This window comes from Leptosomus discolor, chromosome 1 (genome assembly GCF_034619465.1).
Source record: "Leptosomus discolor isolate bLepDis1 chromosome 1, bLepDis1.hap2, whole genome shotgun sequence".
Taxonomy (NCBI): Eukaryota; Metazoa; Chordata; class Aves; order Leptosomiformes; family Leptosomidae; genus Leptosomus; species Leptosomus discolor.
The window spans coordinates 203,856,990-203,883,169 of NC_141391.1; the positions used below are offsets into that span (position 1 = coordinate 203,856,990).

At 37.6% G+C, this 26,180-nt stretch overlaps 1 protein-coding gene across 3 annotated transcripts in view; it reads left to right on the forward strand.

Annotated features, from left to right (window-relative positions):
- ATXN7L1 (ataxin 7 like 1) overlaps nucleotides 1–26,180 on the forward strand; it is a 117,486-nt gene that overhangs the window by 28,227 nt on the left and 63,079 nt on the right. For all 3 annotated transcript variants that reach the window (XM_086480650.1, XM_086480686.1, XM_086480694.1), the window contains exon 3: nucleotides 12,310–12,414. In XM_086480650.1, coding sequence (XP_086336776.1) covers nucleotides 12,310–12,414 — 105 coding nt within the window. The remainder of the gene's footprint in view (nucleotides 1–12,309; nucleotides 12,415–26,180) is intronic.

Sequence of the window (26,180 nt, forward strand, 5' to 3'; positions counted from 1 at the left end):
TGCCACTTGGATATGAAAATACTTCTTTAAACATTGCTAAGACTTCTTTAATAAGTCTTTGTGATAGCATCCCAATTGTCATACACCGCTTCTAAAACATACTGAAAGTGATCTTATTCATTGCTGGTTCTGTAGTCATAGTGAGGTGCCAGCCAAAATGAAGGGCCCCATTGTGGCCACAGTGTATGGACAAATAGTAAGAGAATACTGAAAGGCTGCAATCTAAACAAGCAGGGGAGACAAAGAGCATATTATCCTGATTTTAGAGATGGGATACTGAGGCGCAGAAAAATCTAATCAGGGTCATGCAAGAATGTTGTTCAAGAGCCAGGAATTAAGCCAGCTCTCCTTTAGTCCAGTTGTACTGCCTTAAACCAGAGTTGCTCTTCTGCAGAAGATAATACAGCTTCGCAGGCTAGCGTGCGAGTGCCAGTTGTGTCTTGCTGCGTGTTTATGAAGAAAACACCAGTTGAAGGATTAAAGTCTGTTTCATGGCAATCTGCACAGAAGAAATAGAAGTGAAGGGTTTTTTCAGTTGTGGGATTTTTCTCCTGAGGACTGTTTACTGCACAGATAACATATTTTTGTTAGTATGCATTGACAAGAAAATGGACGAAGAAAACCTGCAAACCTTGTAGTATTTCATTACTAGCACTGAAAATAACGGACTTACTAAAACAAAGAGTTACAAAGTAATTATATTTAGAAGATTTCTGGTTTTTTGCTCCACATTCAGTAGTCCCCAATACGGCTGTAGTCACCATTGTCTTAAAAAAAATAATAAAATAATTACAATAAAAATCAGAGAAGTTATTTTACTTTCAAACTTTATTTTTGAGATTACTTAGTATTTGATCACTTAATATATTAAGATCATTGAAGCTCTGGTTTTAACAAATGGGAAAAAATAAGGAAAAACACTTTAGTGCCTTACGCTGTCCCACTGTAAATGTGATCTCTAGTACAGATGTACTGTTGTGTAGTTTACAGATGAGTTATTAATTTGTTTTGATTTCAAGTATTTCTTTTGACTTCAACAATGGCAAGTCTTTGCACCAAGTCTGTGTACAAACCCTGCTGATTTGAAATCAGGTAGTAGCATACCTACATCATTAGTAAATACTTAATGATTATAGTGAACACTTAGGATTATTGTGCTGTGATGCAGAAGACAAACTGACAGTAATTTATGCTATCTTTTCACCTCTTCAGCCGGCCACAGTGAGAAGCAACATTTATTGTGAACTAAGAACTAAATAAATTTCTCTAGTCGCTCTCACTGTTCCTCAGCTGTTCTAATAACCTCATAAGAGCTCATTCTGTTCTCTGAGGTAGTTGGCTAGCAATTGTCAGCTAAAATTTGAATATTAAATGGTATTTGCAAGATTTGCTCTGGAGTAGTGAAAGACCTGCATTTTCTCTAGAATGAAAATTCTAGCGTTTTTATTTCTTTTGAAAAGTCTTAATCGTGTCCTCTAAGGAGGGAATGTCTTACGTACATAGGACAGGTTCTTGAACCAGCAACAACATCTACTCCCACTGCAGTGGTGCATGCCACTTCATATGTGAGACCAAGTATTTTTAACTGTGTCACGTTCTGCAGCAGGCTTGGAAAGCTAAAATCTGTATACAAAGTCAAGAGAGGGTGATAACAGTTGCTGCTCTACCCTAGTTTCATATCCTGACAGCAGGATTGTACTTGATGAATATCTTATGTTACTACTAAGCTGAAGTTAAACATGCCCATTCTCAACCTTTTTTCTTTATCTTTTGTTTCAACTGCTGTTATCTGATCACCATCCTTGGGACTAAGCTTTACTGCTCATATCAGTGTAGCACCAAATGGGATCAAATCAAGTGCTGACCAAGAAACTCAGAAAGAAAGATGAGATCAGTCTTGTAACAAAAGGGACAGGAAAGCTTTGTAATGACCCAGATGTGGAGAGCAGCAGCAGACTGCTATGCAGGGTGCAAGTGTTAGCAGTGTTCTTCCAACCAAAGCTGCCTTCAGAGAGAAAGATTTGGGCAGATCCAGGTCTGTTGATACCAGCCTATAACCTGCATTAATACAGGCTCTGTAATAAACCACAATGCCTTGTATACAGACAACTTCCTGAAAGAATAGTTGTTCTCTGTGACCATAAAGCAGGTATGTTTTCTCATCTGTCAAGCAGAGCTGTCTCCTTCAAATTTTGGAGCTTTTGCTGAAAAGGCTGAAGAGCCTTTTTTCCAGTCCCTCAAACATGATTTGCCTTGTTGGCTGTATATAGGTGCCAGTCTTGGCAGTCTTGGAAATCACCTGTCTTTAGATGGATACCAGTACAGCTGTAGAGGTATAAAGAACGTGGTCGTCATCACAGATAAAAGAGAAGTCGTCTCCTTCCTCATTAGCATTCTTAGCCAAACTCTTGGTGCCAGCGTATCAAAAAGTTAGATTTGAGTATTTGAATGGCCCATCTTTCCAGCAAAAGATTCCCTAATTGTCACTGATACTGTGTTTTCACGTTTGCCTGTAGGCAGACTAATATAATTGGGTTTTCAGAACTCTGATGACTTGCAGAAGCCTGGTGTACTTTTCTGAAACCCGTTAATGTCTCAGGCTCCAACAACAGTTGCTCACTCCTCTAATGAAGGACAGCAATACCAAGCTATTGCCCTGCAGCAATCATCAGCTGTTGTAATGCCAAAGCTGAAAGCTGAGAAGGGGTCCCAGGTGCCCTCTGCATAGCCTGAGTACTTCTGTAGCTTAGAAATATGTGAAGTACTGAGGGGAAAAAAAAATTAAAAGAGCCCATATATTTCAACCAGCATTTGATATCTCCAGATCTTCACCTTACTACTTCTGCAGGACCAGTATGTTCGTATCATTTTGTTGCCTTTTTAGTTTATTTGGCTAGGCATCAGAAAGCTTAACCATCTTCTGACAGAAAATTGAAAACTGGAACACTGTGTATTTCTGTAAGCTATTGTAAACTGGCAGACCTGACATCTCTTCCTGTGTCAAGGGGTGCTCTCCCAGCAAAGAAGCTGGCTGAGTCCACCTACTGTAGAAGTCTCTAGGAAAGTATATATGCAGTGCAACCCTCTAACTGTTGCTAAAGGTCAAACATCTAATTCAGGAGAGCCGTACATCAATCTGAGCTGAAATTTAGTCCCATCATCCATGAAGGATACTCCTTGCGCTGACAAGTCTCATTTGCAGCAAGACTTCTCTTGATACATGTTCAAGGAAGAAAGAATTGTTCTGTTGCTATATAGTGGTTTGTGGAGACTCGCTAGTCAAGGTACATGGCGTTCACTTTGAATTATGAGGGAAATGAAGATGATTTCTAGCCATTCCTCCCCTTATGCCTGCCTGTGTGAAGTTGAGAAGAAGTCTAAAGCAGAGACTGATAAACCTCCTGCACATTCTCTGTCCTTTGTATGCACACCTGTGTGCAGCCACACTCACTCTCCAAGGTTTTTGATAGTGATATATGTAAGCATCTAAGAGAAATCCACTGTTTCCACAGGGTAAGAAAGTCTCATGATGAGGACTTCTTTACCATGCTCTCCATACTCAGGAGTCTAAGGACAGTTATGTTATGTGTTCTACAAATGGGATGTCACCTCTGCTTCTGGATACGGAGTGCATAATGTCTCTTCTCATGTTTCCTTGCCTTCAGTAATTTAATTTTTGCTGTCAATTAATAATACTATTGCTGTCCTGAAGATTTCCAGACATAAGCAAGATGGAGTTTGTAGTTGGAGGTGATATCTTTGATTAGACTAGCTGGACCTGGTAGGAAAAATAGAGACGTTTTGGGGCACATGTCTCCTTAGAGCCCAAAAGCCAGATCTAACTGTTTACCTGTTGGTCTAGTTGAAGATGCTGTTTACATTTACATGACTCTTCTAGCCTACTTTTAAACACATGAAAACCTGTTTCTTCCTTGCATTTTGCTCACCTTGATTTTTGAGGCAGGTTATTTAACTGATATGTGGAAGGTTTGGGAGTTTTTTTTGTTTGTTTCTGTCTTTGGACCTTAATGTGTTTAACTGATATCTGTTTTACCACATAACAGAATTTTTTCCTGAGTATTGACTTTGTACAATTTTATAATAGTAGACTTTGTAAGTAGTTGCTCTAGTTCCTGGAAGATGTGGTTATGTGTAAAAGGGGAGTCAGCTCAAAATCCAGGTTCACGAGGAGGATGGTCCTTGAAGTAATTTCCCTGAAGTGTAATCTAATAATTAGAGAAATATAAGAACAGTTATAATTTTGTAGGCAATAGTTTGATGTTACTAGAGTTGTTACAGTTGCCTCATGTCCATATGTTATGATTACACTTACCTAGTTAAAACTAAATATTGTGTAAGTGAATGATGTCCATTTCAATGACAAGCATGGGTTTTATTGCCTGTCACCCTGCTAAACTGTATTTTGCCTTGCCTTTCAGCCTTATTCCACTCTCCAAATCCTTCCATGCAGACTTGAAGGAGAAGGGCTGGTGCAGAGCATGGCCAAGGCAGTGAATGGTCTCTGCTCTAGCTGGTCCTTTACAGGACCATGCCCTGTCACTCCAGCCGTGGGCTGCAGCGGCCAAATGCAAATGTTCACTAAACTTTATTAATATATTTTAGCAGCTATAATATTTGTGTTTGTCCCATAGTTTAAACTGATGATAAACAATTAAAAAGAAAGTGTTAACTAGACCTCCGTGATATATATCCCTCTCTTAATGTGCACTGGTTTCTTAGTAGTATTACCTACATCCTTTGCATCAGAAATGAGGACAGGCAGGAAAGCCAATGTGTTCAGGAACTGAAAAGGTGAAAGTTAACCTGTCTGGTTACATTGAACGAAATAACTGGTGGGTTAAATAGTGAAGTGGGAACCTGGTTTTAAAGTTTAGTTCAGTAATCTTAAGTGTTAGAAACATCAAGAATTATGTAAAAGGCGATGATAATGCTTCTGAATGTTTTTATACAGCACAAATAATAAACTTGTTTACTGTGATCTTTAGCTGAGAGACAAGTAGCTTTATTTTGACAAAGCTTCTTTTGGAGCCAAGTGTCTTCTTTTACTGTTGCACAGATAACCTGTGTGACAAATTTCAGCATGAGCTAGAGAGACACTGCTGCTCCACAGCAGTTTTAACTGGTCTTGGTCCTGTTGGTCCTCCTGCTCTGCAGTTGTGGGCTCTGCATTTCCTTCCCCTCACTTAGCTAATGGTAGCGTTCATTGGGTTCTGCAGTGGGACACCTCATGGAATTAAACTGTCAGAAAACTTTTTCCTGTTTTATTTTGTCCTTCCTCTTGTTACTTTGCTCCTGGTTCAGAGTTGTCTTGAATTTTACTCCTTTCAGTTAATTGATGGTACAAGCACAAGGGAGGGGCAGGAATGTGAAGCTTGGAGTCGAAAAGGACCATACAAGTGCCTAACTTTGAGTTTAAGTTCTTGTGGAACTGGAGCCTGACTTACTATTGAAACAGAAAATTGCAAAACAACATTTATTTTGAGTGTCGTACAGTATTACAGGAAGAAGATTGTTGCAGAAGAAATGAAATGCCTTTGCAAACACAAAAGAGTAGCTGAGCACTTCACTAGTCATTCACTGCTGAAGGCTGTACTTTAGCTGAGATGTGTACAGAGAGTGAAATAAAGACTCCGTAAGCAGATGAGCTGTCTTCTGCCTGCTCCAGGAGGTAAGGGGCTGTGTGCCTCCATATAAGAAGTAGATTTTTTGAGGAGGAAAAACTTAACTTTAGCTACTGTCTTATCTTCTGGATGCCTTAAATGTGAAAGGCTGAGATTTCTTGGTGCTGTAGGTATGCAGCATACTTTCTAGACCTGTGACTTCTTGGTTTTCTCTTCCACTATTCTTGTGATGTGTTAATGTGGTAGCCCAGATAATTCTGGTCCTGCATTGCCAAATTATTTTAGACTGGGATGGCAAATAGCCTACAATTTCATAAAAGTCTTAAAAACTGTGGAAGAAAAACTTTGTCACATTTTCCCATGTTTCTTTCTTTTTTTTTCTTTTTTTGATCGATAATGGCTTAGGCAAAATAGTAATGTTAGTGATGCGTAGCTCACTTTATAATCCCTTCCAAACAGATTGTTGTTATGAAAGGTATGTAGGTACTGTTAATACGAAATATTTGTTTAGATTGCTAATTCCCAATTATAAACTTTTTGTTTGTTTTTTTTTTTTTCTTACGGCTCTTTGGGAATGGAAGGCACCACTTCCACCTTCAATACAGTTTCAAAATGTGTAGATAAGGCAGTGTAGTACAAAATCTTTCCAAGTCATTTGGGGTAGTATTTCCTGTATAAACTATAATTAATGAAAAATTCCCAGCATTCTTTAGGATTGCCAGCATCCTCATGATTGCTGTGACCTGGGAGACAGCATACCATTTGAAGTTACTGGTCTGGTTTAAAGGTGTCATCACTGTGACTCTTTACCACACTGACTCTTGTTAAGTCTATTTGCTGATTTATTTTTTTTTTCCTGCATTTTTTTCTTCTTCATCACTGTTGTGTTTCATTTATTATTGCTGTTGTTGGAAAGTCCAGTATTTCTGTTTACTTCTCATTAAACACTTGATTTTTTAGCATGCAGAATCTTCTCTTTCTTCTGTTAACACGCAAAGGATATCAATCAGGACTTAGGACAATTGTATTTGGCCCTATGTTAGTTCTGTCCTGAATATTTTAATTTTACTTTTTCCTCAATCTCGTGGTTACTTCAGCCATGACCTGCATTTTTCCATCAGAAAAGAAATGAGCTTGAGCGTTATGTTGTGAATTGCAACCATGACTCTGGCATTTTCAGGGGTAAATGCAATTTACACTGGCTAAGTAATTACTGAAGCAACTTACTGGTTTTTGCGTAAAAAAGGAAAACTAAAGGAAAACCATACGTGGGGGAGAATAAAGCTGATGTTAAATGGAAAACGTGTGACAGTTATTTCTAAGACAAGACTATTCTGTCTATGCAAGCATGTTTAACTGCTGTCTGAGTAATACCCTAAAGATGTCTTTTTATTGTTTCAGTTTCAAGTTTCAATTCACCATTCAAATTACTTAGTTTTTTAAGTAATCTCAAATGTAAAAGTAATTTAATGCACTGAAAGGTTTTGTGCACTCCTCCATTTTTGAATGATGGATGGATTTGTCACGTGTGTAGAACGAGGGGAAAATATTGAGCACACTTCTAGACACAGAGTTTAAAAGTCTCTATTTCTAGGAGCTGGAGAAACCACATGGATTTGGTTTTGTCCACTGCCATTTTTGCCGTTGCTTTTTTTTTTTTTTAGCTTTTCTTTGTTAGTTTTAAACCATGCCTTGAATAGTTGTTTCTCTCCCCTCCTCCCTCCCTTCTCTCTCTTTACACATAAATATTGCTAATATTTTTCAAAGCAGACTTTGTGTGTATATTTAGTGGAGCAATAGGTATATAAGAGAATGTCTAAAGTGTGTATAATTTATAGCAAAAGATCATCATTAAAAATTGAATTTCCCATGCAATACTGTGAGGTCTTAGTGTTTGACAACCTTAATTCTGTGGTGGAAGAATGTTTTAGATTACTTCTACCTTGTGTTTTATTATACAGTTGGATGTAAATGATTATGAATTATATAATAATAGAGAAGGAACTTCATATAAGTCATCTGGCTTTGATTGTTACTAAAAATAATTCCTTTGTGTGTGTTATTGGAGAAGATAAAAAGTCATATCTGACACCTGCATTTTTGTGTTTGTGCCACAATCAGCAGAAGCTACATTTTTGTTTGTCTCTATGGTATTTGTGTTTTTAATGCACATTTTACCAAGCTGATGTCTCACAAAACTATGTCATATGGCTACAGCTGTCTTTTTATTTGCAAATGTTAGTAATATAAAACTATAAGCAGAAATTATATTTATTTTTGAAGTGCCATAGAAAAGTATAGACAAAGTAATATTTGGCCTAAGATTTTAATCTAGGAAAGTCGTATTTCCTACAGTCAGCATTCACTGTCTCTGATTTCTTCCTATCTTGCATATTTTTCACATGATATGGGACGTTCTCGCGTCCTGGTAGCCAAATAGCTCATGTTCAAGCCAGGCTTTTGTCAGTGTATATATCAAGAGATGCGGCTGGCCAAAAGATTTCATCTTGAGGGGATGACGATTCAGTACTGCAAGGAGTGGGGTATGTATAGATAGCACTTCCGCAAAGCGTGTGGGTGCTGCAAAAGAAGGGATCTGTTCTTTCTTGCCATCAAGAGTCTACTTCGATTCTACTGAAAGTATCTTCCAGTAAAATGAGGTAACCAGGATGGGGCCTGTGGACTGCTTTTACTTACCAGAAGGGCTGGGCAGCTCTTTCTGTCTCAGGCTTGTAGCTGTCTGTATTTGCACACAGGGAACAGGCAGATCACAGGCACTGGTAGAGCTGAGCCTGCCAGTCTGGGGTGAGTCATGCAGACCTTGGTCACTTTGTTTCCCTTTAGCAGGGACCCAAGTTTTGGTAGAAAATAAATGCTCTTTCTTCACAGTTGCTCTTTTGTCTCTCCCAGTTCTTTTTGTACTTTGGTAATTATTTCAGTACTATTTGATAGTCACCCACCTTATTCATGAGTTATCTGCTGTCTTCTATGGTCTTGCCTTCGTCCACAAAGTCTTTCCTGAGCTAATTGTGGAGAGTGCCATTTTATTCTCCAAAATTAACTTTTCCTGAGAAGCTTATCACCACTGCTTCCGCCTAAGCAGGCAGGGAGATGTGATTGTTGCCTTTAGAAGATAAATTTTTGTTGGGAGGGTATGTTGTCTTCTTTGCTGCACATACAAGGTCTAGTTTGTGAAATGGATGTAATCTGATCCAAGAATGATACTGGTGTCCAGAATAATCCTTCAGTCCTAGTCACTTTGAGTAGGACATGGTAGCATTGAACTATTCTTATTAAAAATAAGAAGAGATCTATAAAAGGATGCATAGTTGTTTAGATCTATAAAAAGATACATAGTTGTTTATATTTTCTGCCCTTTTTTGTTGTTGTTGTTGTTGATTTCAAACTTTCCTTGCTTTCTTCATTGGAAATTCTCTGATCTGGAGGACGTTTGTAGTATCATTACACCTAGTCAAGTGTGTCCCCAGTTGGAATTTCTAGTGAGACAATGCTTCGTACAGTTTTACTTAAAAAGTAGTTTATATATACTCTGTGTGTGCTTACAAATCATGAGTTTAATCATTAAAACTGGTTTGTGCCAATCTTGTTAACATCAGTGATATAACAGAGGTGATTGAACCTGCTTGGGCTTGATGAATTTTCTTCTCTTACGCACTCCTGCATAGTGAGGTTTTTAAGGAATTCAGTCTGAAAGTCAGTGGGTTTTAGCTATTGTGGTTCAATTTGTGTAGTGTGATTCCTATTTCTGATTTCCAACCTGTGGTCATCTTGGATTAATTTAAATGGACTTTTGAGAGTTAGCTAATAACTTCAGTTCACATCAGAAGACTCAGGTTTACAGCAGATGCTTGCACCTCCACTGAGCCATTTCTAGGTATCAGCAAAATGAGAAAAACTTCCAAAGCACTGCTTCAGGATGTCACTTACTCTGCGTCTGTGCATCATTTTGATGCTGTGTTTCTCACAGCAGCATTTTGGTGCATTCTCCTACATGTCTGTGCAGTTTCTTTGCATAGCAACTTCTGCCACCTCAGTGTCATCAAAACTCAGATGGTGCTATTTACCCATTAGGTGCTGTGCTGTTTGCCAGGGTTGTGCAGCGAGCTCACAGGTACCAGGACTTTTCCTTCACTGCTCTGTCTTCTCGACAGTGCCTGGTGAAAATGTAGATGATTTTGTGATCCTGTGAACGAACCTAATTTCTTGTTCTGTGTATGTCCTTGGATAGATTTCTCCAGTATTAATACCTTATATGTTTTTATAAGTTATTCGCTGCAGCTAGACTTCATAAAGAGTCTAACTCAGACCCAGCCTGACTTCATATGCCACAGAGCTGGGCATATTTTAAAGGCTAGTATACAGAGCCATGAAGGTTAAATGGGCTTAAGGAATTTAAAATGGAAAAAAGTTGTAACTTTTGTGTTTATAAAGGGCAAAGTCCGTATGTTTTCTTGAGAAGATTGTCATTGGACCATTCAAATAACACAAAAAAAAATCTTTTAAGTTGTTGAGGTGTTTTAACCGTATTTGAAATATTTCATAACTGTGATTAAATGCATGTTTTAACGCTGAGACTTCATGTCAAATTATACCTGGAAGACATACTCCTTTCTGTGGAGTTTACAATGCTGTTAGTGGAAATCTGTAGGTTCTGATCAAAAATATCCTTGGCTAAGAATTGCCAATGTAAAGTATTTTTAAGATTATTGACTTACCACGTTAAAACAGAAAATAAAATAAACAGGCAAGACATAGTTCTTGCTTAGGATTTTGTTTGTTTGCCAGTAGGGGGGATTTGATTTACTCTAACTGTGCAGTTTTGGCTCATCCGTACTAACTACATCAAGAAATTACCAAAGGAGTTCATACCTCACCACTGCCATTATTTTAAATTTAAGTTGAATGTGTTGATTGGTTAGTCCAAGACTAGCACTGTGAAGGAGTCATGGTTGGTTAACCTTTCAACTGGATTTCATAACCTGGTATGTGCAGTAACAGGGTATGGTATGAGAGAGGTTTTTGGAGAGATAAAGGAACGGTTCATATTGTATCAGGCTATGAAATACCTGCAGGTCAGTGGTGCTGGTTTGTGCCCAAGTATGCTTGAATGAGCCTGTTTGAATCTACTTGTGATACTGCCTGAATTACCGTAGAGGAGTGTCCGTTCCTCTGGGGCGTTTTGGGGGAATGAAGACATTTTGCACTTCATCATGCCAAGTACTGCCATCGTAAGCAGTTATGTTACTTACACAGCGGTACAGACCAGGGCAGAATTACTTATAAAAATAGTTCTAGGGCCAACATATTTGCTTTGCTTAAGAACTAATGAAATAAGGTACCTGCTTGAGTTACTTTTTGAAAGAAATCATGAATTTTAAAGAAAAATACAACTTATCGGAGAAGTAGAATTTAGTCATTGATGTTTATCAGTCATGGCTGCTATTGTGCATGCTTGTCTTCACTGAGGGTCTTCTAATTTTTCCTCTTGTTTGAAAGCGCCAAGTTGATATTTCAGTCTGAGTCAGAAGCTGTATTTCCAAGTTGTGTAATAGGTTTCAGATGCTGCTGAATACCCCTGGAATGCCATTTTATGACACCCTTAAATAAAGATGTCGCTGCTCTGTTCTGAGAGGTAGTGCGATCTGTGCAGCCGATACTCGGCACGAGGTTACTAATGCAACAACACCTTCGTTAACAACACTGGGCATGGTGACGTGATCACACCAAAGTGCATAAAAGTGACTGGAGTTTCTGCCCTCTAAGCTGAGCTGCGGTGGATGAGTATGTGTGCTTGTTCTTAAGTTATAGCAATGCAGAGTGAAACAAGTTACCTCATTTGGAATGTTAAAGCTCTGAGGCCTTCAGTAGTAATTTAAGCACATTTTACTCTGTGTTTGTAATGGCTTAAGAATGCATGTATTGCATTATGTGTTTCAGCTGAGAGGGACAAGTGCCTGTCATCGTCTGACTGTACCCATCTTTTGATTTCATTAATTTCCTCATGCCATCACTGAGAAATACCTCTTTAACCAACTTTGTCACTTACCAGAGATTTTGTTGGAGAAACAAACAGCAGGGCATTTGAACTAGTAGGGACGGTCACCCACAATCAGAAATTTCATGTCATGACATCTGGTTCAAAACAGGGATGATGTTCCTGACTGTATTTTAAGCTGTAGGATCCTTGACCTTGGTTACTACGACTAGCTTTTAAGCAGGAGATTTTCTCTAGCAATCTATAGTCAAGCCTGGAATATTGTAACATAGAGCATAACCCGTGCACTCTGTTTTTTAAAAGGATCTTTAGACAGATTTTTAAAAACTTTTTTTACTGTTTCAACAGTTGACCAGTACAGAAATGCTTATTCTATTTCTTGGCAGTGAGTGTTAAGACAAAGGTGTTGCTGCCTGTGTTCTGACTCAGACTGAGGGACGAGACTGCAGCATCAGTATAGGAACTTGAAACCCAGAAGAGGGAAAAAAAATCTCTTTAACATAGTAAGAAGCTCTTATGGAGCAATGTGTAAATTTGCTTTGTATAAATTAATATAACAATAGTGGCCCTACAGTATTTTCAATTTTCTTTCTTAATATATATTTAAAGCATAATTTCTAATTCTTGTATATATTTTTAACTTTCCCACAGATATGCACTTATTTGGCCATTATCCAGCTCATGATGATTTCTATCTTGTAGTGTGCAATATCTGCAATCAGGTAGTCAAGCCACAGGTTTTCCAGTCACACTGCGGTAAGTGAATGTTTTCTTTCCTGAATTAACAGTGCCGAAACGGCGTATGGTTCTCTTTAGAATCATTGCATACAATCATGACAGAGGCATTGCAGATAGACTCTTCTGGTTATCTTGTGTTCTTTCCACAGAAAATACCAGCAATGCCTTCAAATAAGCATATTTCCTGGTGAGGAAGTTAAAATAGTTGTTCCAGAAGCTGGGCTTTTCAAGTTCAACTTGTTATACTAAATTAACCTAACAACAACAAATAAATCCTGTTAGTTAGATACTAGCTAGGCTAAAACTATTATGATGTAACATTGGATTGTCTTTTATCAAAGCTGCAAAGTGAGGGCTGTGATACTGATCTACATTAACTAGAAGTTGGACATTATGGATTGTTTTCTGATGGGATTTGTGCATAGGTGTATATAGGGTTTATTTTTATACTTGTCAATAGGGTTTAATTTTTTACATAATTGGCATGTTGAGTCACATTTCTTAAGATTCTCTTGAAAAATGTTCATTTGAGAAGCTGCAGAAATGTGCAGATACTTATTTCTCAATTAGCATGACAACAGCAAGATGACAGTTTTTGTGTTGATTATTTGTAAGCAGAACTACTTTCACTTGAAATTTTTGTTATTGATAAACAAACTACTTCCAAATATTCCTGAGAAACTTCATAGCAAGGTCAGTTTATTTATTACTTAGCCAGTGGTTTATTTGTTATTTGTCCAGTGGTTTGTTCCTGTGGGATGGTTTTTTTGGTTTTGTTTTTGTTTTTGAAGGATTGCATAATGTGACTGGAATGGCTAGCTTTGCATGAGGTTTAATCAAATTCAGTTTAATAAAATCAATTTGAAGGTGATTGCATAATAATGAAAGGCAGCTAGTACTGAGGATGGAATCAATTAAATACATTAAGGAAAAAAAACAAACACAGCAAGATTTTCCTTGCCTGCATACAACAAATAAACTTCACAAATCCTGTGCCCCTATCAGTCTTCTTGACAGCAAAGCAACTCGGGAAAATGTAAGTGGGATGAACAGAAAATATAAAAGTTTATTTACTTTTAAAGAGATATTACCGAAATATTACCTTGGGTTTTTATGGATGGACTGCTAACAACCAACCAGGAGCAACTGCATTCGTGTTGAAAGGCGACTATATGACTCACCACTACCTTTGGCCTAGATTGAAATGATTGTGAATAAATGGTAATAGCGGAATATAGCATTTATATCCAGTGAATAAGAAAAGATCTAAAAGTATTAGTATAGTGGGAGAAGGACTTACTAATTTAATGGTGAGGGCAAGTGATAATTTTAGTGTTTTAACAAGCCATCCTGGCTTTTTCTTTTTTTTTTAAATTTGTTTCTTGCCCTTAGTCAAATGTGGTTTCTTGCTGCCCAGCTTCGGATATCTTATGGTTCTTTCAGTGATGGAAAAGCTTCTCTGCATATGGTCATAGTACAGTGGGTACCGTAAACATTGAACTGGTGCATTAATAAAAGATCTGCTCCAGAACAGAAGAACCTGTATAACACCTTGCTGTAGCCTTCTGTAGTTGTGCTGTTACCTGGGTGTGACCTTCTGGTTTGGGGAAGGTTGGTACTGTTTTCGTGTAGGAGGCATATGGAATGATGTTTCTTCTAGGTGAAAGTAAATTAATCCATGGTAGAAGGAACTTTTTGAACTCTTTGGAAGTAACGAGTTAGTGTGTTGCCTGTAAGATGCAAAGATCATGTGAGTCACTGCCCTTTTTTCTTTTTCTCTTTTCTCCATTGCTCCATTATTTATACAATTCCTTTTACTTCATCTTCATTATAACAATCCTGTTACACTGAACAATTGAGTGTTAAATTCTGAATTGCTTGATTCAAGAGCCTAAGGTCAATAAAAACTTTATTTTTAAAAAAAAAAAAGTAGACTGTATTAAAAGAAATAGAGAAATAATTGACCAAAGGTGTTACCTCTTGAAGATTGTGCTTAAACTAGTCAGACTTGTTTGGGGAAAGGTGCACTGGAGTATTGCTGAAAGGCCTGTGGAAGAGCTTTACGTGCATAGATAAAATATTTAGTTTTAACGAAGAAATAATAAAAGTGGTGTACCAAAACCGTATGAAAGAAGTTTTAGAAGAGAGGAGGTTTCTTGGAGGTCTTGAGAATTATTGTAAAGTAACTAATTTTTAAAAACCTGAGTCTGTTAAAAGTATTACATCTTTATAAGTGACACGCATCTACTAACATATGGTTGTTTCCCTAAGAAATGAGTAAGATCTGAAGAAGAGCTACACATGGATCTTATTAATTAATTGATCTGTAGTTGCATTGTTTGGTGAGAAAACTATAAAAATCTTACATTGGAAAACAGATCAACCACGACCTGCTTGTGGATGAATAATCTCTCACTGGATATGTTATATCAGTAGTCCATTGAGAAAGGTCTGGAGAAAGGGCTCATTTGAGCATAAGTTCTGGCTGCACTGGGCTCTTCTGTGAAGCAGAATATTTAATTTTCAGTTTCATTTACAGTTTTGTTACCTGTTGGACACAAACAATTTGATGGATTGGATTTTGTTTAATTAGTTAGGCCATGCAGCAGTATACCTGTAAATTCAGTGATGCTGAACATGCCTGTCAGTAGACTTTGAGGTATTTTAGACTATCTTATTTACCATAAAATACATTATTTTACATGTCTTGAATTGCAGCTTTAAAGTTTTAACAAAGATAATGGAATGAGAAAGCATTAGAAGCCACTAAGGTTTTTTTGGCTCTTGAAGGCTGCATCATGGGGAGTCGTTATGGCTACTGACAAGGCCTTGTAGAGATCTATCCCAGAATCTCCCACAAAACATGGTTTGTTACTAATATCCCTGTTAAGATCCAGTCCATATTCTCTCAGTAAGGATTTAGGTCTGTGCCAGACACATTCTTTATGTTTCTAGGTTTCCTGCATTGTAACTTGAAGGTCTTGGCTTTGGAGCAGCACTGGAATGCTCGGTTTAGCAAACGTTTTTGTAACACTTCTGCTGAGGCCTTGCTGGCATTTGCCTTTCTCCAGAGTGTAAGAAGACTCACTGTTTCATTTGTCTCTAATTTCAGACATGTGGCAGCCACCCTTGATAGCTCTGGGAAGTTGTGAAGATTATAGAGGCAGATGTTGTTATTTAACTTTTAAGGGTTTGATTCCTGGAATATCAAGCAGAAAAAGAGAAAAATCTGGTTGTGTTTCAGGCTTTTTTAATGGGAGGCAGTGCATCATACAACCATAGACTGTAGAAATCAGGAAGGTAAAAGAAGAGATCTGGCTAATTGGAAGACTACCTTGCTGCACTTGAGAGTCTTTGTAATAAACACGGTGTAAAGCTCAGTGTTGCAAAGTAGTAGATCTGTTCTAGCCTGTAAGTCAGAGAAATACTGAATTATTTTTAAGAGCCATTTCACATCCTTGTGTCTGTGGGATAAACATTTATATCCATTTGGAAGGATTAAACCATTCACGTATGTATGGTGTAAGCCCAATTGAAAGAGAGACTTGCTGCTTTAGGCTGCTGGATAAAGCATATAAATCAAATAATTTTTGAGGTCATTCAGTATTATTGTGCGCTTAGAAAATAGTGTATCATAATGTCATCAACAATAGGGTTGCAATAGAGCTATTTGCTTCTGAAGCCAGTTCTTTTGAGTAACTTGTTGCAGTGGTACAATATCTTGGTGTTGGGTTTTTTTTAATGTGTGAACATGCAGTTGTATTTATTTCTCCGTAAAGTAGTTATGAGAAGAAATGAGAAGTCACTCTAGTTATGCAGCTTGTAGCATTTCTAAGTGTACTTGGCATGTGGGGAATTTTAGTTTTGAGACTTTATTCTCAAATGCCAACCTCAGTGAAGATACAGAGCACTTCTTGGGACACCAAAAATGCGTGTTAGTATCTCTGAAGTACCATAATGTTCTTGCTCTTTGTTTGGGTGTTTTTTGCCAATATATCTGTGTTATAGGAGATCTTTAGGGTGGCAGCCTTTGCTGAGCTCTGTCCATGTGACTTCTGTTAACTCCAATTCTGTGGCAATCTGTCTGTTATTTGTGAAGATGGGACCTGTACCATTTCCTAGGAGACAGTCCTATTTTCCTTTGGCCCCGGAGAGCGTAAGGCTTCATATTCTTATACTGCATCGTCTTTTACTAGACTAAAGAGCGTCAGATACAGTTCTGTGTTGTTTTGGTTTTGGTTTTGTTTTTTTTAAATGTTCCATACAATAATAGCCTCATTAACTTTGGTCTTTTCCTGTTGAAAGGAAAATCTCTCATAAAGGTAGCTCTGGCACAGTGAAGAGCAAGCAGTGCACGTACAGAGAGCTTGTCAAAACATCTTGACTTGATTGATTTCATAGTTTCATATGATGAAATAAATTAATGACGGGAAAGTGTTAAAAATAAAAGTTGAGGGGAAGAGTTGACTTAGCCAAGCTAAATAATGCAACTTGGTTAAACAATAACTGCAGTATAACCATCAAAGAGAGTTTCCAAACATAGTCTGGAACAGTTTCTGAAACTGTGGAGGGTATCTTAATGAACTGAATAGTTAAGATCCCCATTTGATGAAGTTGTAGCATACAGAGGAGAACAATTTTGCTTCGTCAAGGAGAAATGACCATGAAGATCTCTGCTTTTGCTAATTTCTTTGTTGGAGGCTCGTTGCTATCTATCCTGCCTGTCTCTGTGGTTATTCTAACAGGCTTCTAATTAAGAAGTAGAAGTTCTTATTCCTTAAAAAAGAAAACTACCCTTGATTTTCGTTACTTCTGAGTTATAAATTGTTGAGTTGACATCTTCATGTCCTCATGAAAGCTGGAAAGGGATATTTCCTTTTTATCCTTCTGTTTGGCTGTATAAGCATCATTTAAACAAAAAACAAACTAGAAAGTAATGGAACACTGAATAGTATAAATAAATTATTTTCCCTTCCATATCATAATTTTTTTTCCTAAGAGAGGTTATATATTTTGAGTTACTCAGACTAGCTATTTTACATTGTACTAGTTGTGTATTACAATTTAATGAACCACGATTAAAGACAAGAAGGCTGAGCTTACAGTATGAATAAGAATTATTATTTGCTTTCTTAAAACTAACTGGAATGTTACTAGCTGGCGTCTTTTTTTGCATGCAGGTATCACTGTCACGTTTGATGGATTATTCTCAGTTTTATATTATTTTCAATTGTTCAGTGCCTTCGTTTTTATTAGATCCAGCTGTTTGGGGTTTTATAATTGTTAATATTTTATCCATTGCATTTGACCTTTTATCAGGGGGAGCACTTTTCTGCCCTTCAAGGACAATGACATTTTGAGTGATTCTCCTTCTGTTACTGCAATTTTCTTTTTCCGCAGCCTTGTCAAAACTTTTTGTGTGATACCGTTATTGACTGACTGTCTTTCCTGTTGTCACATGGTTAGGTTTCGCTGCATAAAAGAGTTAAAATAATGAAAATTACTCTTGTCCCTCCTGCTTTTTGTTGAATATGGAAACGGTAGCAGCTATACTGACAAGAATCCCAGTTTTCTTTTACTTTTGGTGGGGGAGAGAAGGAATTAAATGTTTTGTGTGTAGCTTATTTGTACATTTTTACTTGTGCAATTGCCTAGGATACACTGATTTTGTCTGTAACTTTCATTTTCATTACTTTAAATTGGAAACCCCTAGTAGCTGAAAGCATACAAAAAAATACCTTTAGCTTTACAGTCTTTCTATCAGAAATCTTGTTCTCGAGACCAAAGTACAGCCAGTAGCATAAACCTCTGTCTCCTGTCTGCAGTGAAAATCTACGCTGTAGTTCCTGCAATGATAGGTGCAAGTTATGTGGGTCTGTCATGTGCTGTCACTGCAAGTTCTCCAAGCCCGGCATAATAGCTGTCTCTGTGAAACTGCAGTCACAAGCCATCTTCTGTGCCATTCCCATAGAACTTAAATAGTACATTGCTACATGGACAATCCAGGTAGAGTGACTATTACGCTTGAAGAGGCAAAACTAAAACTGCACTCCTTTGAATTAATCTTTTTTTCCCTACATATTCTTGGAGTGCTATGTTTTTAGACTGTCAGCAATTCTTGATGCTCTGAATAGGTACAGAAATGCAAATTTTGTCTTTTTTTTACTCCCTGGAGAGACCAGCTCTATATCCTAACTACTGATAGACTCTGGCCAGATTCAGAAAAGCACTTAGATGCATAAAAGATAATCAATTGACAATTTAATACTTGATTCAAATGAAGCAACAAATAAAAACCCTTCTTAGCCGCTCATATGCGTGAGAGTGGTGTTCCCCTCAGTATTGGTTACTGTGCTCATCCAAGACTGCAAACAGCATGGGTTTTTTCATGTGTCCTGGAGAGAGCTCAATGAAAGATACATTGACAAGGCCATGTCCATTCAAGAAAAACAAACACAAAAAAAACCTTACCTTCTCTGTAATTACTTGTCCAGGAAGCAAGAGATTTGGATTTAGTAGCCTTACCACCTAGGAGCTATTATCTCATCTTCCACCTCCTAGGAGAGGAAAATCTCCTAACCACCAGCACACTGTAACCTGGACTAACACAAGACTAGCACATGCTTTTTGCGTTGGAGATATATCAGACAGAGTAAACCTGAATGTAGAGAGTGACACCCAGATCCAAGGTACTGACTGTGATAGGGACTGAAAAATGTGCAGCTGATGCTCAGAGCAACAGGAAACATAACGTGTCTTCACCCTGCGGGTTGCTGAGATCTGCTTGGGGCTGGAAGGAGTTTGTTGTGTTTTCTTTTTGTAGTCTAGCATGTGAATTAAAAGTGGAGCTGTGTTCAGACCTGCTGACCTGCTTTCTTAGAAACAAGTAGCACAATATTTGATAGGGTTGGCTTTTCTTATATTTTCTACTATCATCCCACTGCTTTAACTGCTTTCTTCTTTGTTGTTACTAATTCATCATCAGTGACAGAGCCTAAAACAGAGAAGTTCAGATATAGAAATAGATATGATAGAGAGTGAGTTACAAGGTCAGTGAGTAGTGTAAGTAGGAAGCTGACAACTTCCCATAGATAACTTCTGCACTTCAAAAATTTGCCCTAGGTTGATGTGTCAATAATTGAAAATTTCTTCATTCGAAAGATTCTTTGACTAAGAAAGCAGGAACATTTTGGCAGCATTGAATCTCAAAGGACTGTGCATTGAGGAGCAGTGAGTATTCAACAGAAGAAACCGTTCAGCAGCGAACAGAATGCTACACATGTATGCAATTGCTATTAAGCATAATAACCTCCCACCCCACCCCCACTCCCCTTACCTATTTCTGGACCTGTGTATGGAATTGAAACGTCTGGAAGTAGAACACTGATTAATTGTATTTTCCCTATTTTTTTTTTCTATTAAGTTGTTCTTTTACAGTGCCTTGACTGTGCTGTAATTTTACAATGCTGATCTTGAATAAATCAACATAGGAAGCAGATTGAAAGAGTAATGATGACACTGGGCTTTTCAGTGCACTGGAAGTATGTTGGTCTAGTATACACATAATTCCTATCATTATGAATTAGCTTATCTCTTTTGCATATGTGTTCATTGATAATATTTGATTAGTGAACCCTTTTGTATTTTTTATTTACTTCATATAAATGGTGGTAAACAATGCAGTGCATACTTGAACTGGGTGTTGTTGTCATGGCATTGATGAGAGATACATATCACTTGTAATTTCTTTCAGTCAAGACTTTAATAGAGATGTAGTTTTAAATAGTAACCAATAAGGATTTCTTTTAAGGAGTGTCCATTAATAGAACTCAGCTGTTGAAGGTTGACTGTAGCATTAGGCTTAAGTTTAATCTCCTACATACTATAATTTACAGGGCTGCATTTAGTGCATCGTTCTTCCAGCTGCTTCACTGGTGCAGGGATGGGGGTTGTGATAGTGGGGGAGAGGGTAAAGGTGTAGTGAAAATTTTCCACCATAACCTGTAAAAATCTGGCAAAATAAAAATAGGAGTATTTGACTTGAAGTTTTCCATAGTGTGTCTTACTTGGTCTGAACAAGGTGGATGTCTTCTGTCTTAGAGAAGGAACGTTTTTAAAAATAATTTGAAAAAAAACCTTCATGGTCCTATTCCTAGGTAAAGTCCAAAACAGAATTAAGAGTTTTTGAATTCACTATTTGGAAATGTTTTGGTGAGTAAAAGATAAGCAAGAGCAAATCCTTTTTTCTATCAGATTGTGATGCACTGTAAAGAAAGGAAATTTGAAATGGAATCTGTATTTGTCAAAGGCACAAGTAAGAAGTCATTGTTTCTTCACTATATTCAAAGTATAGAAGTGTTAAGATCAAGCCTCTTCCCTGTGTTACCTCTTCATTTATCCTGCGTGTGGTCAGGCAAAGAGCATGTGGTGGGGTTTTTGAGGATGGAGTGTGGGGTTTTTTTGGTAGTACAGCATTTCACTCTGCATGTGTTACAGAAGGTAATTAACGTTTGGATCAGTCACTACCAAATATTACAAGTTCCATTTCAAGTCTGTAAAAGTCTTGTCTGCATATAGCCCTGCCCGTTGACCATGACTTTTAGCAGTTGTCAAAACATTTTTGGTTTAATGAATTTTCTGACTGTTGCAATTTCTACTATGTTTTCGTTTAGCAATTTCATGCAAAGCAGATTACAAGTTTAGTAACTTCTTACTCTCCTTGTACTAAAATTTTTACTATAAGCTGGCTCGTATTGTTGTCCATTGACTGTTGGCTTTTCCCAAAGGAAACAGCAGCAGTTTTGGAGTGGTGTCTTCTCTAGCAGCTGAACGTCTCCTGTGCCATGAGTTGTGGTTGCTGAGTCTGCAGGTGAGGTGGCAGGTGGGGCTGGAGGTGCAACTCTTCTTGCACATTCATGGCTCCCTTCAGAGCTGGAGAACTGGGGCTGGGAGGAGGTTGGATGACCCCAGAATATAGCTCTGGCCCTCACAGCTGCCAGGATTAGACTACCTTATTATGTACAGTGGTGAGTGGAAAGAAAACCGGAAGGCAGTTTGTTACTTTCCAGAAGTACTACTTCTGATAGTCTGAAATAACTGCTTTCCAGTGATGTTTCCATTGCCTGTTCTAACATACACAGGCCATTCAAGGTGCAGTGGGGAAGACAAAAGTCCCTTGACATGCAGGAGGATTATAGGATAGTCATAGGTCCTTTTCAAAGAGGTGCAATGGAGAAAAATTAAAAAAAAATACTGAGCTGTAGTTCAAGAGCTTTATGTTTTTTTCAGGTTGGAAGTAGTTGCATTAGATGCCTTTCATAAAGAAATTATTTTTTTATTTGGTGCTTAAAACACCCTATTTTTAGTAGGCAAAAATCTCAGCTGAGATAAAGTAGCTAGAACAAAGCTTGCAAATCTACTTTAGATTTTCAGTAATAATATTTATCCCAGATTTTATATACCTTCTTAATTTTTAAAATATTTTTTCTTGTTTATTTTAATATGATTTTTTTCCTCTAGTATGCAAGCATGTTTGTCACAGCTCCATGTTTAAAATCTAGTAAGTTCTGTTTATATCAGTGTAGTAGTAGTACAGAACTTCTTGGTACCTGACTAGTGCCAAATCTATTCAAAACATTTTATTTGCGTGCATAAAATACTGTACTTAAAATTCTCATCATTTCAAATACAGCTGAAGCTCCATGTATTTCCCATTTCACAGTCCTGTAGTGATTCATATAATTATCATAATAGCTTATTGCTATTCTATTTAACTGGTGATATTAATGTAATAATTGTGATACTAAAATCTAAAATATTGAATTAGGCCTTGTTCCAATATATATTTTATTATTACAGATAGGTTAGATGCACTGTAGCCTTCTGTTTTCAAAATAAAATTTTTTTCATTCATCTAGATAGATTAATGAAATTACATTCTACAAGACATAATAAAAGAACTGTTTAAAATATGTTAGGGAAATGATGATGGGCAACTTGTTGGCCTCACTAGGTGTATATTTTGATTTTTATTCAATTTCAAATATGTGATTTGGTTTCCTGCACCTAAACCTACCTAATGTTAAGATGCCTAAGTAAAATTTAGGTTAACCAGGAACATTTTCTTTGACTAGTTTATGGGAAATAACTGATTCATACACACACACACTTTTTTTTGGACAGGCTGCTTCTTACTGTAAAATAATCTTTTATCATGCCTAGCATCTGCACTGCAACTAGTGAAGTATAATACCATACTTACATAAAATATCAAGCATAGCATATGAGAAATGTGTTTAAGGCAAGCATTATTGTATCATTAATTGATATGTCTGCTTTCAATTTATTCCCTGTGTTGTACAAGGTATTCTTTTCATGAGTAGATCACCAATGTTGTGCTTTACTAACTGTGTTACTGGAGAATTTTTTAATTTTTTTTAAATCTAGCTGTAGGTTTGAGATTGGTGATTGAAAAAATTATTTCATTTTTAAATTCAGTTTGCTAGGAGAAGGATTGGCAGGTAGCAGTCTCATTTTTGTGCCACTTTTACCTCAAAATATTGAAGCAGGAATACATTTGTGAATGCTGAAACATGGACCAGAAATTGGACAACAATACTGAAAAGGTCTACACTGATTATTGGTGTTTCAGATTGCTTTAGTGTGTGTTTGATGGTGACCAGATTGCATGAACTGTGGAGTCCAGTGCATCGCTGTGTGTACTTTAAGCTTTCTCAAACTTGCAGTAGTATTGTGGATGTCCAAATGAGTCTGAAGACAAGTGTTTCTCATTCTGTGACTTTAGGTAGATGAAAACTGTAAGATAGGAGTAAAAATAGTGCTTTTGAATTTGGCTAGGATAACAAAGGATTAGTTTACTGTTTAAATATCTTTTTGTCACTGTCTAATACCACATGCATTTAGTGGGAATGCTGAAATGAGAGGCAAAGCTTTTCAGCATTTTTTCATAGGCAGGAAAGTACTAGACAGTTAAGGCTGTGGAGAAGAGCACAGTGCTGAACTCCATGTTTAGTAAGAGGAATATAGAAATGGTGCAGCAAAAAACTGAACCTTGGAGAGAAGAGTCCAGTGTTTTTCATTGTGCTGCTAGACAACTTTGTTGAGCTTAATGGAAACTTGAGAGCTATGGGGTCCTGTGGAAAGGATTCTCAGAACTTGGCTATACACTATGTGAAGAAATACCTCCTTTTTCGATTCGTTTTTGAACCAGCAATCACTTCTTGTCCACCTTCAAAACAGATGTGCATCATACCCCTCCTCTGTCATCACTCATCCAGTTTGGCAAGTCCAGATCTGTCTAATTGTCACTCCTGTAGAAACTCTCCATGTCTTTGCTATGGTGGTTTGGGGTTTTTTTTTGTATCTTGCCCAGCTCTGCGAAACCATTTTTGAAAGGAGGGAAGCAGTGGTATTATGTGCCGTATTAATTGCTTAACAATTGGTTTTCCTTTGTGACCACTACAGATCATAGAGATGGTAATTTCACAGAACTGTTACAAGACCAATGTCTCATTACTGTGTAATAATAATTCAGAGACCATCATTTTGTATGTAAAGTTAACATTGTTTTCTTCATCCATGTCTGTGACTTTACATTTCTCTACATTGAATTTCATTTACTGTTTTATTATACCATTCAGTAATGTTAGGTCTTTTTGCAAGCTGTTGATATTCATCTTTAGTACTCTGAGTAATTATGTAGCAAAGATCTTGTTCTCTCATTAGCCACTTTCTTCTCTGCATCATTTCTGAATATGTTGAGTAGTTCAGACCCTAATGCAGGCCCTTGCTGCATGCTACTGCTGAAATTCTTCAATTGAGGACCATTTTTTACCCTCTTTTCCTTGAGCTGTAAGTAGTTTCTTAGCCTTTGGGTGGGGGTTGGAACCCTCCTTCCTGTCTCAAAGCAGTTATCTTTCCTTTAGGAAACATGAATACATGGCTTCATTTCACTAAGTCCACTGTGTCAATTCGATTTCCCTTGTCCACATAGGTCCCTATATCTTCCAGGACATTTGTGACTCGTAACAGTCTTTCACAAAACTACATTGACTTTTCCCCAGTACATCGTACTTGCCCATATGTACACTGACTTGGTTCCTTCGTACAGCTTCTACCCCTCTGGCCTGGATACGCTGCAGACTTGCTACTCCCTGTTTCTTTGCAGTCCCCCAGATGTCGATGTTGCCGTTTGATCTTGAGGTATAAGGTGGTTTTCAGTGAGAGGCTTTGCTTGCTTGTTAATAGCTCAATAATTGCATCCATGGCTTCTGGGGAGCTCCTGGATGAATACAGGTGGTCCGTTTCTGTCAAGCCATTTTGCAGCCTCCTGTGCTGCTGCTTCAGTCGGAGATGGGATCTCCAAGTCCTTTGGAGCTTCTGGACCATGAAGGTCATTTTTATCAGGACTAGAAAAGAAGCGAAGTTTTATTTATGCATACGTGTCTGTGTATGCATGTGCATTTCTGTATGTGTTCATATATATTGGCTGATCAATCCATTGTACCCCAAATGTAATTGTAGTCTTAATTCTAGGAAAACCTACTAGGTTTATTGCCACTTCCTGGGTAGATGCGTTTGGAAAAAAATGTCTTTTTTTTTTTTTTTGTATCTTGCTGAAGAAGAAAACTGACAGACTTATCACGTTAAAGAAGTGGCTTGAGTGTAACTAATTTTTCTCTCATCTTCTTACCAAAATAAATTTTGTGCCCATAGAGGTGAAGTGTTGCACCTGGCCTGAGGTAAAATCTTTCTTTAGGAGACTGAAGAAATAAACAGAGGAAATTAAAGTCTAGGTCTGCAAAATGATTTCTGATCCTTTAGGCACTAGTGTGGAGATCAGAACAGTTAATGTGCAATGTGGGACATCCTGTTTAGCCTTTTCTTCCCTAATCTGAGGGGAGTTTAATCAAGAGCACCTTAAGCAGGCTACCTGGTGTCGATGGATGTTTGTCATCACTCACATGGACTGTGTTGTCCTTTCTGTAAAGAAATGCTGGTGCCAGGGAGTGGTGGAACAACTGCTTGCAAGGCTTTACCTGCTTCTCCGTGTTTTATATGGAAAAAGAATGGAAAGTATTGAGAGAGGCTCACAATTACGTGCAGGCTGACAGACTGGGTGCTTCTGGTACTGGAAGGCACAAGTCCACACTGATTTCTTCTCTCCTATTGATGTTTTCATTTTGCATAAAATAGTTAAATAGCTGTTGAACCAGGTAAGAGAGAGAGTTAACACCTAACTTTGACAAGTAAGATACTCGCTTGGGATCCAATCTGTGGTTCAAGAAACATGTTCATAAAAGGTTGAAATCATTTCAGCAGGAGGGAGGCAGAGCAAACCCTCTCAACCATCTTTACAGCACTTTGTCCTCGTAGTCAGAGCCTTTTCTGCAGAGGGGTAGATTTGGGTTCAGATTGATTACAGAAAGGTGAGTGCTTTAGTCGGGGAAGTAGTCATCTAACTTGGATTCACCACCTTTCTCTTGTTTAGAGACTTCGCACTTAAATGGCTTTTTAATAAATAAATATTTAGAAATATTTAGTATTTTATCAGTCAGAATTTTAAAGACAAATCCACTCTCTGAACCAAGCTGAAGTAGTTTGTCCTAAAAGAGAAACAAAGCCAGTCACAGAATTATCAGAGAATCGTAAATTGATATTTGGGGGGGAAAAAAAAAACGTAATAGTATCAGTTCCTGCGTTTGTTGGACCAATGATAGTTCCTTATGTGTCCTGAATATAAAATAATTTTGAGGACAGTCAAG